The sequence below is a fragment of the Chaetodon trifascialis genome, chromosome 1 (genome assembly GCF_039877785.1).
Source record: "Chaetodon trifascialis isolate fChaTrf1 chromosome 1, fChaTrf1.hap1, whole genome shotgun sequence".
In the NCBI taxonomy this organism is placed as follows: Eukaryota; Metazoa; Chordata; class Actinopteri; order Chaetodontiformes; family Chaetodontidae; genus Chaetodon; species Chaetodon trifascialis.
Genome location: NC_092056.1, coordinates 29,466,695 through 29,480,568, shown reverse-complemented (window position 1 = coordinate 29,480,568; position 13,874 = coordinate 29,466,695). Strand labels below are relative to the sequence as shown.

Sequence of the window (13,874 nt, the reverse complement as noted above, 5' to 3'; positions counted from 1 at the left end):
ATAAAGGCAGAAATCAAATTGAAGAAAAGGGCAAGCTGCTATCTCCCCAAATGAGCAACAGCTCATCAGCCTAGTTTAAATCACAGATTTCTATTCCAAAAGGCAGCCGCCTCTGTAAAAAGGGCCCATTCAAATAAGGTCTTCTCCGATATAAGCACGCCTGGTGATGGAAGCTGGCGTGTCACATAAATACAATTTAAAACCTAAGCCATTTAAAGCAGTCCAACAAAGTTTTGTCTTTCCTCGCACTTCTCCCCCAATATTACTCCTTTAATAAATGTACACACATATAGTATGAAGATAGATTTTTGATTCAAGAATAAACTTTTATTTTTAGGCTTCTAGAATGCTTTATTTCTTACATAAGCACAGCATTATTCAAGTCATATGACAGCATGATCGTATGATCTGTCGTAAATTTAAGTAGGCTTTGACAGAAGCATACTGTATCAAGCTGTTACACATAAGCCTGCAGAAACATAGCATGCTCATTATATTCTTGATGAATTCAGTCGAATTGCTTAAGATACTTGTGGGGAGACATAAGGAGAATTCAAAGGGCAGCCCACAAGTGTCACATTCCTTTAAACACAAGTGGAGACTGGTCACAGTGTCTAATTCATGTCCACAAGATAAGAATCCACCATCAACAGTGTGTTGGAGGGGCCAGTGGCTAAAAGAACAGGCACCCCTTATGTCTACTAACCTCCTACTGACGGGAGAGAGAGGGAAAAAGAGTGAAGACATTCAAATGAATGCGAAAACAAATGAGCCAAGCACAATCTAGAGTCCTCCATGCTTTAGAAACATACTGTAGGTGGAGAGAGAGAGAGAGAGAAAGAGAGAAAGACAAAGTCTGGCGGAGCCTTACTTACCCTTTATGCCTGTAAAATGTATATGGAACATGTGTGCACATATTTAATATGGGTGTGTCCCCTTGCTGCCAGATTGAGTCCATAAGCTGTCCAAAATCATCCCCTTTCTCTTAAAAGTGAACTTACCTAATGCAAGTGCTTCACACTGCCGCTCCATGAAAGGATTTTTTGATGATTAAAATCATGCGTTATAACACAGTGGCTGCCACCAAGCAGCATACTAATCAGCTTAATGAGATATTATACAACATTTTGTTGACCAAAGCAGAACTGTGGTTATTGTTTCTGAGGGTTTGACCCCTGCCAGCAGCCAGAGGAAGTGTGCAGATAGATGTTTATACCTCTCCAGCTGGAGAGCAGATGGATCTGCATTAAAACCAATGTTATTCTTTTTTTCTGTTATTCATTTAATGATGTTACACATACTTTATGAACCTTCACTGACAATACAACATGCTCAGAAAACTGTGATATATTTCAGTAGCATTTCAACAACCCAGGACTACAGTATTATCCTGTGTGTCATACCAGGTAGAACAAAATACACTAAAGTAACTGCTACCCACTTGTCCTCTCGGAGTTGAGGCTGTGCTTATCTGTTATCCATTTTTTTCATCAACTAGTGCGCCTTTTGCATTGGGAACACTTTCACCATGGCCCACTGTTGTTTTCTCAGTCCTAGAAATTGCAAGAGTTAGGTAGGGAGAAGAAGACAGACAGAGAGAGAAATGGAGGAATAGAAAGAAGCAGAGGGAGAGCAAAGTGATTCACATCAAATGTAGCGCAGCTCTTTAATGGAATTTTGCGCCAAGACAAGTGTCGTGGCAACAAGATAAGAGTGTTGTGTTTACTGGAATAACCCCTTGGTTTTAAGTGCTATTGTTAATATCATAATTGTAGTATTGCGGTGGCTTCCCGACAATGCCGTTGCTCCGTTTCATTAAGGCGTGTAATTGGTGGAATTCTGATAGGATGGGCACAAGTAGCTTAATTATACACTGCTCACTGTGTTTACAGAGTAATTATTCCATCCAAAATGGTGTTACATTTTGAAAAAGTTCTAAGGAGTCACAGCATTTCTCCAGGCCCTTGGTGCCGACAACGCATGCAGTGCTCTATGCATCAAAGACAATGTATTTTATTTCCCTGCGCTGGGTAACATAGCACAGGTGTTGTTTCCCGAAATGAAGTAAAACATTAGGCTTAAATGTGGTTTGATAACACTCTATTGTAATCTGGAAAACAACAGCACATTAGCAGCCATCATGTATAGTATCTTTTACACACACACACACACACACACACACACACACACACACACACACACACACACGTATATATAATTATAAAGTCTGTTATTGTTAACATTTTTGTACCTTTCTGTCTGTCTGGTTTTACAGGATGGAGGACTCTAGTTTGTGTCTTGGTGTGTCATCAGCCGTACCTGACGGTGATGCCCATCTGAGCAGTGCAGTGTTAAATGGCCGCTACCCCATCAGTCAAAAGCTTCATCAGCTTACTGCCCAGCTAGGACACGCTTTTCCTGACCTACACCGCCCACAACAGATCCCTGAAGAGAAAGCAGCCACACCTTTGGACGAGAAGACCCACCACGCAGCTCTGGCCAGTCAACCTATCAGCAGTCAGATGGCCCTGCTAGCCAATCAGCTCAACCGAGACATTGATGCAGGGGCACTAAGTGGGTTGAATGGGCGAGTTGACCTGCAGCAGTTTCTCAATGGCCAGAACTTAGGCATCATGTCCCAGATGAATGATATCGAAGATGATGCCCGCAAGAATAGAAAGTATCCCTGTCCCTTGTGTGGCAAGCGCTTCCGTTTCAACAGCATCCTGTCACTGCACATGCGCACACACACAGGAGAGAAGCCCTTCAAGTGCCCCTACTGTGATCACCGAGCCGCTCAAAAAGGCAACTTGAAGATCCACCTCCGCACCCACAAGCTGGGGAATCTTGGTAAGGGCCGTGGCCGTGTCAGAGAAGAGAATAGGTTGCTGCATGAGCTGGAGGAGCGGGCCATCCTGAGGGACAAGCAGATGAGAGGGAGCAGCAGTCTCCAGACAGCGCAAACACCCCACCTGGGCCTCAATAGCAGCTCCAACAGCCATCAGGCGCAACTAGGCTCAGCCTGTGGCCTCCTTCCCCCCTCTGGTCTTACTACTCCAGACACACTTTCCCAGCCTTCTTCTTCACCCAAGCCAGCTGGCACCCAGGATGAACAGTCCCTGAACCCAACTACAGGCTTCCGCTGCACCTTCTGTAAAGGGAAGTTCAAGAAGCGTGAAGAGTTGGACCGTCACATCCGCATACTCCATAAGCCCTACAAATGTACTCTCTGTGATTTTGCTGCTGCCCATGAAGAGGAGCTGATAAGTCACGTGGAGAAGGCCCACATCACAGCTGAGACCACACAGGGTCCAGGTGCTGGTGGTGCCGGCGGTACGCAGATGGCCACTGAATTCCGCTGTGATGTGTGTGGTCAGGTGTTCAGCCAAGCTTGGTTCCTCAAGGGCCACATGCGCAAGCACAAGGACTCCTTTGAACATTGCTGTCAAATCTGCGGCCGTCGCTTCAAGGAACCCTGGTTCCTCAAGAACCATATGAAGGTGCATCTCAACAAGTTGGCCATCAAGAGCAAGCCACCACAGCCCAGTGAGCAGGACATGGCCGTTGTCAATAGCATGAGTAATCTGGCTCAGGAAGCTCATGCCAACCTTTATTCCCGCTACATCTCCTGTCTGCAGGGAGGCTTCCTTTCACCAGACAAACAGGGCTTGAGTGAGCAGCACCAAATGTTGGCTAAAGCAGGGATAGCCATGAAGGAAAAGGAGATGTTAGGGAAGCTACTGGGGCCAATGGCAGGAGGTATGGGCCATGGGCTGGGTGAAAATGAGAAACGCTCACTCCTGGGTTGTCTCAACCTGGTGCCACCACTCAAGTCAAGCTGCATGGAGCGCCTTCAAGCAGCTGCAAAAGTGGCTGAGATGGATTCCCTCAATAGCTACCAAGCCTGGCAGATAATGGCTCGTGGCATGGCTATGGACAGGGCTTTCATGCCGAAAGAGCAACAGCAGCAGCATCACCAGCACCATATACCCCCAGGGCAGGAAGATGAGATGGGTGGTGCTGGGGCCTTGGCTTCCTTCTCAAAGGATAAACAAGACTACTCCTTGATTGCTTCCAGTGATAGCTCCAAGCAGAAGCAGCTCTCGGAGGCCTTGCAGGGATCCAAGGCTGCTGGTGGAGCCATGATGTCCATGAAAGAGGATGGAAGAGGCTTTGACAGTCACCGTGACTTAATGTCACACCACAGTAGTGCTGAGGCTCCTGGAGCTCTGGCTGGCTTGGGAAGCCCAAACATCGACTACAGTCTCTCCAACCTCTCTGGCCTGAAGGAGAAGCCTTCGGAATGCCCCGACTGTGGCAGAGTGTTCAGAACCTACCATCAGATGGTTGTCCACTCCCGCATTCATGGCAAAGACAGGAGAAGCATTGAGGAAGCATTCCAGCAACAAGGTTTGGATGAACGCCGTGGCTCAGCCAGTGACCCTGAGTCCCAGTCCATCAGCCGCTCCACCACTCCTGGTTCATCCAACGTGACAGAAGAGAGCGGAGCTGGAGGAGGACACTCCCAGACAGGAAGCGTCCAGGATGACAGCCCGCATCCCTCTTCACCATCTTCAGGTAAGAAAAAAAATCTGAGAATGAATGACAACCACTTGGATACATTGGTCAGTCTGTGGATAATGGGATCAAAATTTTATCCCATTGACATACACTTGGGAATTATGATTCCTTATTTAATTCAGTGCAACTGTCTCACTGTCCAACAATTTCATCAACCTCGTTTGCACTAAGAATCACTTTAGTATATAGATGTGTGTGTATATATCAATGTGTCAAATCCATCTCTTTAAAAGGGAATGGAAAATACCCAGTGAAGAATTATAGCCAGGCAGTCCTCACATAACTGAAATACACATAACTAATACTTTCTTCACTCACACAATGCTCATTGTGTGGTTTGCTTATATGGGATACTATCTATCTATCTATCTATCTATCTATCTATCTATCTATCTATCTATCTATCTATCTATCTATCTATCTATCTATCTATTACACACATATATATTTATATGTGTGTTGTTTGCTACCAGTGACATTAAGACTTCAGAAACCACATTCCAGGAAGAGACCTTCAATATTGCATTCACATTTGCAGGTTAGCAGTCTAGATCCCTGTGGAACATGAGTAAAGATGGGGAGCGTAGGGACGAACTCGTTTTAACCACAGCGATTAATAAATGTCTTCAATAAACACGTTAGAGACAACCATACTCCTCCCTCCCCCCTTCGCAGCAAACACAGGCCGGCCGGGGCTAGATAAGTGTATGTTTAGTGGGATTAAGGGAGGCTCGTTGCTAATGATTACACAAGTTTTTAAAGGTAACTTTCGCTTGCTCCTCAGGGCACTATGCTGGCTTTAAGAAGCGCGTGCTGTAATTAGGTCACGACTATGCGATAATCAGTCGGTTTAAGCTAAACAAGACACTAATTAAAGATATACATATAAAGCAGGTCAAAAAATGGTGAACTTCATTTGCAAAAGACAGAATGTGCTTTTAAGTCTTTTGAGAAAAATATATAAATAAATAGAAATATAAATCAGAGTGGCTTAGCTTAAGGCTGTAAGCAACTTAATTCCACCAGTGGAGACGAAATTGTTTATTTATTCACAGAGGCATGAAGTCCTTATCATGCGCGTGTAGTGTGATGGGTTTGAACATGGGACAGGCTATGTTTATTTTAATCTAAGAAATAATAACAGACAACCCCCCACCCCAATTAGGAATTAATGAAAATGAGAGTGAGATAAAAACCTATTTTCTTTATAGAGACTATTAAACATAACACTTTCTCAACAGGGTGGGGGTGTAGCCGATGTAATTATCTTCTGAATTTTAATGCTGGAAGTTTCTCTCTCCATCTCTGTCTCTCTCCCTTTCTCTCTCTCTGTCTCTGCATCTCTCTCTCTGTCTGTCTCTTTTTGACTCAAGCACTTTGAATCTGATGGGTTCAGCTTGTGGCGTTTCAACAATTTCAGAAGTACTGTATTAGCATCCAGTGTTCGGTGTACAAAAAAAAGGGAAAAAAAAGCAAATAAAATAATAATTGACAAATAAAGCCAATAGTATTTACCACCAAATGCTAACAAAGCACAAAGAAACGCATGAGCTTTAGTTGAGTGGTTAAATCTCACCCCCCAGGCATCATCTGTGGAGAATGAGGATATGATTAAAGACAAATATATAAGCACAAAAATAAATTTGAATAGTGCATCGGCAACTTTGCACAACAAAAAAAAAAACAAACCCTGCCTCACAAGGCCTTAACGTTGCCCTTCCTCCTCTCTTTGTTTAACTGTCAGTGTATATTTGTGGTTTGTTTGCAGGTACTGTGTCTCACCCTTAGTCAAGTGCTCAGTCAGAGGCTCAGCTGCTTGATGCTTTTGCATTTGTTATTGTAAAGCTGTGTAAGTGTCAAAATAGGATGTTGAACTGGTGGAGACCATGGTAAAGGTGAGATAGATTTGAAGAGAAGAATAGACTTAAGTGTTTTGGCATGTGAACAGACTGGGATGCAGTGTAAGTGAAAAAAGAAAATGTGAGAAGTAAACAGATTTGACATGAAATATGCTAAATATGCTGGTTTTGTTACTTCCTGTTTTTTAATCAGAAGTAGCGAAACTTGTCTGTCTTCACAACTTAGACAATTGTGATTCACATTTGGTGCTCAGGGACTCTCAAATTAGAAACTTTGATGTGTGAGAAAAAAACGTGTCTGAGTCTCATGTGGAGAAAGGTGTCATGCTTCTCCATTGCATGCATGTTTGTTGTGTGTGTGTGTGTGTGTGTGTGTGTGTGTGTGTGTGTGTGTGTGTGTGTGTGTGTGTATGCGGCAGGGTATATGCCTTACAGTATTATGTGTACATATCACTTCTGTAGTGAACAGGATGTGGCTACTGTACCTTTGTCTTTATCTTAATATCTCAGGTTTAAAAAAAGGGCTTGTAACTCTCTCTAAACGTGTATGTGCACACTTGCAAGTGTGTATGTGTGAGCCTCTGCCCCAGCACCTACCCACAGCAATTTAGAGTTAAACTTGAATTATAGTAATCAAAAATAACATCTCAACTGTGAAAGAAGGTCAGCTTTTGCGCTTTTCTCTTTGAGACGGCACTTGTTTAAAAGCAATGAGTGAAAAAGGGAGAAGTGAGGGAGAAAAAGAGCAGAAAAACAAAGGCCTCTGTCAGAGATGTCCTTCAAAGACCTTCCTTATTACAATATAGCTCAGCAGCTAACCTTGAGCATAAAATTCTTTATAACAAAGAGGTAATTACATTTATGCCCATCACCATCGTTTTTTGTTTGGTTATCCTTGGACTGACTCCACTTCAGCATTATTGTTTCCTGTGATTATCAGGCCTCAGAGAAGCTGTGTTGAGAGAAAACACACTCTGTAGTGTAGTAGACATGTTAGGAAGGTTCAGCAACAGGTAGATTTTACTTGAGTGCAACTTATCACAGCTGATAGGGCCTGTTGCTTTGAAAAGCAGTGCCTTTTTTACCAGCTCTTGCATGCAAATAACCCACCATTGAGAATCCTCATTTTGCACGATAGCGTCTTCCCATTCGGCTGCCACAGTACAGGCAAAATGTAGCTCAATGTGTATGAAATAGGCTTTGCTTCCTGCATGTCAGGCCTAAAGCAACATAAGTCCTCCTTACTTGCACCTCCACAACCTTCCCAATATGCCTAAACCCCACTCCCACCTCTTGGCTCCTGGCTGTAAAAGACTCTATACACTCCCTCTGGCTCCCCCTTTCTCTTTCTCTCTCTCCAGAGAATCCCCCCATGTCTACATTTTTAAGAGGAACAGCGTTTTAACATGGCAAGGATTAGCGTGCATATCCCTGGTCTTTACCGCGGCTCAAACAAGCAGTCAAAATACTCGCTCCATACAAATTGAAATTGGATTTGCCAACTTGACGCCTTAGGTTATAAAGCGTGGATATTCATCTAATTGCAACGATACAATGGAGGTGTAATTACACATGCGGACAAACTGTTACAGTGTAATTATTGTGTCATTAACACGAATGAAGTGAGTTGAACAAGATCCAGACTACTATGAATATGCAAGGTGATAAAGCCGAGACAGCTAGCTATCCTCAGCTAATTTTAGTCAGTGAGTCATCAATGAAGGCAATATCAAATAAGGAACCTTTTATGGATTTTACTGTGATTCTTTTACTGTTTCTGATACTCCAAAAAAAAAAAATAAAAAAAAAAAAAATATATATATATATATATATATATATATATATATATATATATATATATATATATATATATATATATAAGAATTCTATATATCAACAAACTTGTCTGAGCCAGTGTGTTAGCCACAAACTAAATAAATGTATAAATAAGTAAAAATCAAGAACAATGAAACAGTCAATCCTTGTTATCTAAATTGGGTGATTAGGCCTAGCTCATGGTCATAAATGAATTACAAGAGAAAAGTGTGTACAATTAAAAGCCTCTTTGTTTCTCTGTAGTTATGTACAGTGCTTGAGAAGCAGGCAACTGCTCTGGCCCCGAGGAACCAAGATCACCACAATACAAGTACTTTTCGTCTATTTGCAATTACAGTTTTTTTTGGAATATTCACCATTAAGAAGTTAAATGGTGAGGTCCTTAGGGTTGCTCCTGCATGTTAGAGGATACTTGTGGCCAAATCTAATTTTACCTTGAATGTTTCAATCAATTTTATGTCTGCGTCGTGCATATTCCTCAATAAAATTGTGTTAATTCAAAATCAACACAAACTAACTGACAAAGAGCAATCCTGGAGCAGGGTAATATTCCAGTGGAGGAATACCAGTTGGTTCGTGGGGCTCTGGGCAAGATGGATTGCGGGAATGAGGTTGCGGGGCTCAATAGGGGCCCAGACCTCATTTTTTCCCTGGGGCCCCTGAGTGGATCAATCCAGCTCTTGTTATGTCCGTGAATAAAAAGAGAAAAAACAAAACAGGCACATGTTACAAAAAGTAAGTCAGGTGCTGTACTGGGTAAAACAGCTGAATATACACATCATGTACACACAATATACACATACAACTTTAGTGAATTAGCACCGAGGAGGATGAAGCTAAGCTATTGTGAAAGTCAGCCACATTTAGCATATAGTTTGTCTCTATAAACATAAACCTCCTTACTGTATGCTCCATGGCTCCTACACCTCCTCACAATGTAGCCAACACTTTGAAATGAGGCCAGTCCTCTGCAAGTGTTCGCGCCATAATATATGAGTGTGAAACTATGTGCATTAAAAAATAATGAATTATGTCTCTCACTTTTCCCGTTTGTCCCCTCTGAATAAATTACTTTTTCTTTGTAATTGACATCCGTTCCTCTACTATTTCCCTCCTCACACTATTCTTCTTTTCTCTATAATCAGAGAACTCAGTGGTTACAAAACCTGAGCTTTCTACCCCCCACTCATTTGAAGGAGTCTGGCCTGTCATATCTGTATTTTTTATGTGTCACCAAACTTAAATAGACAGTCATTGTGTTACAGGCACATTCATTCCCCGAGCTGTATTTTTGTACAGTAGGTCAGGACTCTGGTGTCTGGTAAATGATAAAAGTTCTATTCAAACGCACTAATTGTCAGTGTGCTGCGCTGATTGACATGTCTCGGATAAATGCAGACTTAGTATTTTTGTACACGCTTGCACAATATAAAAGGCCAATTTATTTCTCTGTTCTTCTTTCTCTTATTTCTTGCACAGTTCATTTGATTTCTCTCTTCCTTTCTTGCTCTCCCCCTCTCTCTCCTACCCAGTCTCTCAGACTCAATTTGTAAATATTACCCATGGTGGGAATTAGCCAAGGCTTTTTAGATATTTTAAAATTCCAATTTTATTCCGACGACTGTGTTTGATCGAGGAAGGACTGTGAGCCTTGGTTTGCTCCTCAGTATTCCTGGGTGGCTATCAGTGGCTAGCCTTGTCCTTATGAAACATTTATCAGCCTGTTTTATGTCTTAATGATCACGTTAGGATTCCCCGCTTGGTTATGAAGCCGGGACAGGGAAAAAAAAAAAAAAAAAAAATGGACTGTTGAGAGAGTGAAGGAGAGGTGATGAAAAAATGACACGGGCAATCCAGAAGGGAGAGACTGAGGAGAATGAGAAAAAGGGAGAGATGACAGGGCATCACATTCCTCAGTAAACAGCATCACATTATGCCATCCACTCTTTTCAACTCCAAATCTTTGCCAAAACATAGCTTACTGTACCTTTCTCCTCCTTCCTTGGCACACACACACACACACACACACACACACACACACACACACACACACACACACACACGCACACACACACACACCCTCCCTCTTCTTCTGTCTTCCACATTCCTTTTTATGTTTTTATAATTAAAACATAATATTTATCTTTCCATAACAGAAGGCTGCCTTACTCTGTCAGGTAGACTGTTTGCATATTAATATTCTTAATACATCAACAAGCTATCTTCTCCAGTGTCATTGCTAAAACTGAGCAAGAATAGAGAAAGAGAAGGTGACTCACAAATACAGCTCTTTACTACAGTTTTGAAATGCTGGAGAAACTTCACTTGATTGAACATGCAGGAGAGGAGGCTCAAAAGTAACGGGGAAAAGCCTTAAAAAAAGAAAGCGGCAGAGAAAGACAGACATAAATCAACATCACTGTCACAACTTGTGCTCATACTGGAGTGTGTTTACCCAGTCTCAACCTCAGGATGCACATATAAATGCACAAATCCAAACTAAATAAGTGTTTGTTCCTCCTTCAGTCAAAACTACCAAGGCAAAGTCTACACTGGCTAAGATGTTTCCCTTCTTTTGATTGTTTATGTGTGTGCTTAACAGAGGGTTGGAGGGATGCAGGGGAGGCCAAAGCTGAATGAGGATGAACGCCAAGTTCCTTTTCTCTGTCCGGTGACAGCTGTCTGACTCCGTCAATATGGAATTCCTGTGAAATGAGGCAGGGTTCTCGGTCAGGGAATGCAAATGGATGGCACTGGATGGCAGGCGGCGGAGCCTGCCCAGGCGGCGAGGATGGGGCTATGGAGTGCGTGCTGGTGGGTTGGGGGGAGTTTTGTTTGAACAAGTTAACTTGGGCATGATTGAGGTTCCTCCTGTGTGTGAAAGAGCAAGAGAATACATTGACCTTTGCCTCATTAAAAATGGAGGGCCAGACATGTGATACCATGACTGAGGAATCTCTTGCTTACTCTTTTTTCCCCTCGTCCTCCCCACTTTTTTTGTCTTTTTCTTCGCCTTTCTTCCTCTATCATGCTGTCATTCTTTAATTTTGCCGCCCTCCCTCCTCCCATCTCAATCTCCTCCTCTTAACCCCATTGACAGGTCACATAAAAACCTTTTGTATTAACATCAGGGTGCTGACATGAGAGCAGAAAGTGACATGAAAAATGTGCTTTTTTTTCTTAGTTGTAGCTATCTCCTCATCACAAAAGAGACATGGGAGAGGGAGAGGGGAACGGGGAAAAAGAGAGGGAGAAGCAAAAAGGGTGGAAAAGTGAGGGAGGGATTAAATCCAGGGATTAAGATCTCTGAGCTTTCGTTTTTTTTTCACTCTCTCCCCCTGCCACATTCCAATTGTTCTTAAAATATTTGGCAATGTCAATTAGTAAGTGAGCAGAGCTAGCTGATGAACACAATTTTCCAGGCGACTGAGCACCCTATTGTTGTGGAGCGAACAGCAGATTTCTGAGGTCATTATCATTCCCTGTTAGCCGTGCCCAGCTGCTCTCCTCTTGGCTCCAGCCAAACTCTGCTCTTCTCTCTCCTTTTTCCCCCTGCTCTTATACATCATCTCTCCTCTCCTCTCCTCTCCTCTCCTCTCCTCTCCTCTCCTCTCCTCTCCTCTCCTCTCCTCTCCTCTCCTGGCCCTCCCTTTTCCAGCACCATGCTCACCAGTTCAGAGCTGGTTGATAGCAGGCAGCAACAGGGAGCTTTCAACAAGAGGAGGGATGGGAGGAGCTGGTGGGGGGAAAGGAGGGAGGAGAGAGTGAGATGGATATAGCGCTGGAGTGGGGGAATACAGTAAAGGAAAATGAGCGAGAGGGGGAGGATGTGAGGGAGGAAAAGGAAAAAAACAGAGAAGGGCATGGGGGCAAGCGGTACGAAGGAGTGGGCAGGCTCAGATCAGGCGGCGACTAAACACAAGAGGGAGCATGAAAGGAGTGGGGGGGGTAGAGAGAAAGAAAGAGATTATCTGATATTGTAGTTTAGACATGTTTGAGAGATGGCTGTTTAGAGATGCTGCCTTTGAAAGTGAATATCATAGAGGGAGATGTGTTTTAAAGGAGAGGGTCACTGAGCCTACTGACACTTTGCACATCAAGCCTATTTGAAGTTTACAGTGACATGTTACACTGCATTTTACCCTTCTAAAGGTGTGCAGGTGATTTAACACACTTTGCCATGAGTGCAGAGAAAAACCTGGGATAAAAAGTGTTATTGCACTCAGAAATATTTTTTCTTTCAAGGAAAGACATTATTGTCTACAGTGACCTCTATTAAAACATCATACACTCTACATTTGAAGCAGTTTTCATGAAAGAGAAGCGTTATGCTAAGACATATTGTTATACCTCACAGAAGTCAATGTGGCACAGATGAGATTTAAGATGAAAAACAAAAACACCTGCCTGCTGTTAAACTTTTATTGGAAAGAGTTTGCTTTCACAAAGCATCCAGGTATCTGCATCTAAGCACATAAAGCAGTCTTTCTTTTCTTTAAGAAATAATGAAAGATTCCTTTCAAAGTACAAAAAGAAAAAAAAAAAAAAATCCAAATCAAAAATCACTTGTGTGCAGCTTAATGTGTTCCCAGAGGCCTTTTCACCTTCCTCCTATTCTTCTTCCTCTCTCCTCCACCTTATAGCACCCCCAACACTACTACCATCACCACCACCACCTTCCACTCATGGGTGCACTCCCTCTTTCCACCGGCATCTTTTTGATAGCAGATTTATACATCTGGGAAAGCAGAAACCTTTGTCATTGTTTGTTACAGCATACAAGTGAGGCATTTAAACACTTGTCAGCCTTGCCAAACTCGTAAAACTAGTGAAAAGCAGTTCAAATTAAAGACAGTTCTACCCAAAATCAATGAATAGACCAGCAGGATTCAGGTATGACTCTTTACCACCATATACGCTCATTTCCAATGTCTGTATTGTCCAACCAGCAGAAAGTTTGTGTAAGTTAAAACTGGTCGGTAGTGGGTGTCTGGGTTCTTCTGAATGTGTGTGTGTGTGTGTGTGTGTGTGAGAGAGAGAGAGAGAGAGGAGGAGGAAGACAGCGAGAGAGAGAAGTGAAAAAGGGTGAGCGGCATCAAAGCGTTGCTCTCAGCTGCAGCTGCCAAGCTTCCTCGTCCCCAGTTAGCAGCCATCCAGCTGTCAGGCTGCGCGAAGAGGAAGAGAGGGGGGAAATCTCTCACCAGCCATATGGTCCCCAGTTCTGTCGGAGACACTCCACGCTCCGTGGGCAAATGGCAAACTCATATATCTAATCAACACTCTTAATATCCAGACCTGAGACCATGGATATTTTCAGAGGCTTGCCTTTCAACAGCATGCCAAAAGGGAGTATATGGAATATGACCAGGCACTTAGACTATGTGTTTGTGGTGTTATCTGTGCTTTGCTAAGTGCTGCACACAGGTTACAGGGGTTACAGGGGAGGACTGTGCATGGAAAAGCAGTTTATGTTGGTCTTCAAGGATAATTCTGGCATCATTCTTCCATTAAGTAAAAGCTGATTTCCAAACAAAAATGCCCTAATTTCTTTAAACAGCTGGATACTGTAGTTTTTGGTAACCATCATCATCAAACACC

General features: G+C 42.9%; 1 protein-coding gene across 8 annotated transcripts in view; it reads left to right on the top strand.

Annotated features, from left to right (window-relative positions):
* znf536 (zinc finger protein 536) overlaps positions 1-13,874 on the top strand; it is a 223,851-nt gene that overhangs the window by 110,288 nt on the left and 99,689 nt on the right. For all 8 annotated transcript variants that reach the window (XM_070964539.1, XM_070964512.1, XM_070964521.1 and 5 more), the window contains one exon: positions 2,276-4,578. In XM_070964539.1, coding sequence (XP_070820640.1) covers positions 2,277-4,578 — 2,302 coding nt within the window. In that variant the 5' untranslated portion in view covers position 2,276. The remainder of the gene's footprint in view (positions 1-2,275; positions 4,579-13,874) is intronic.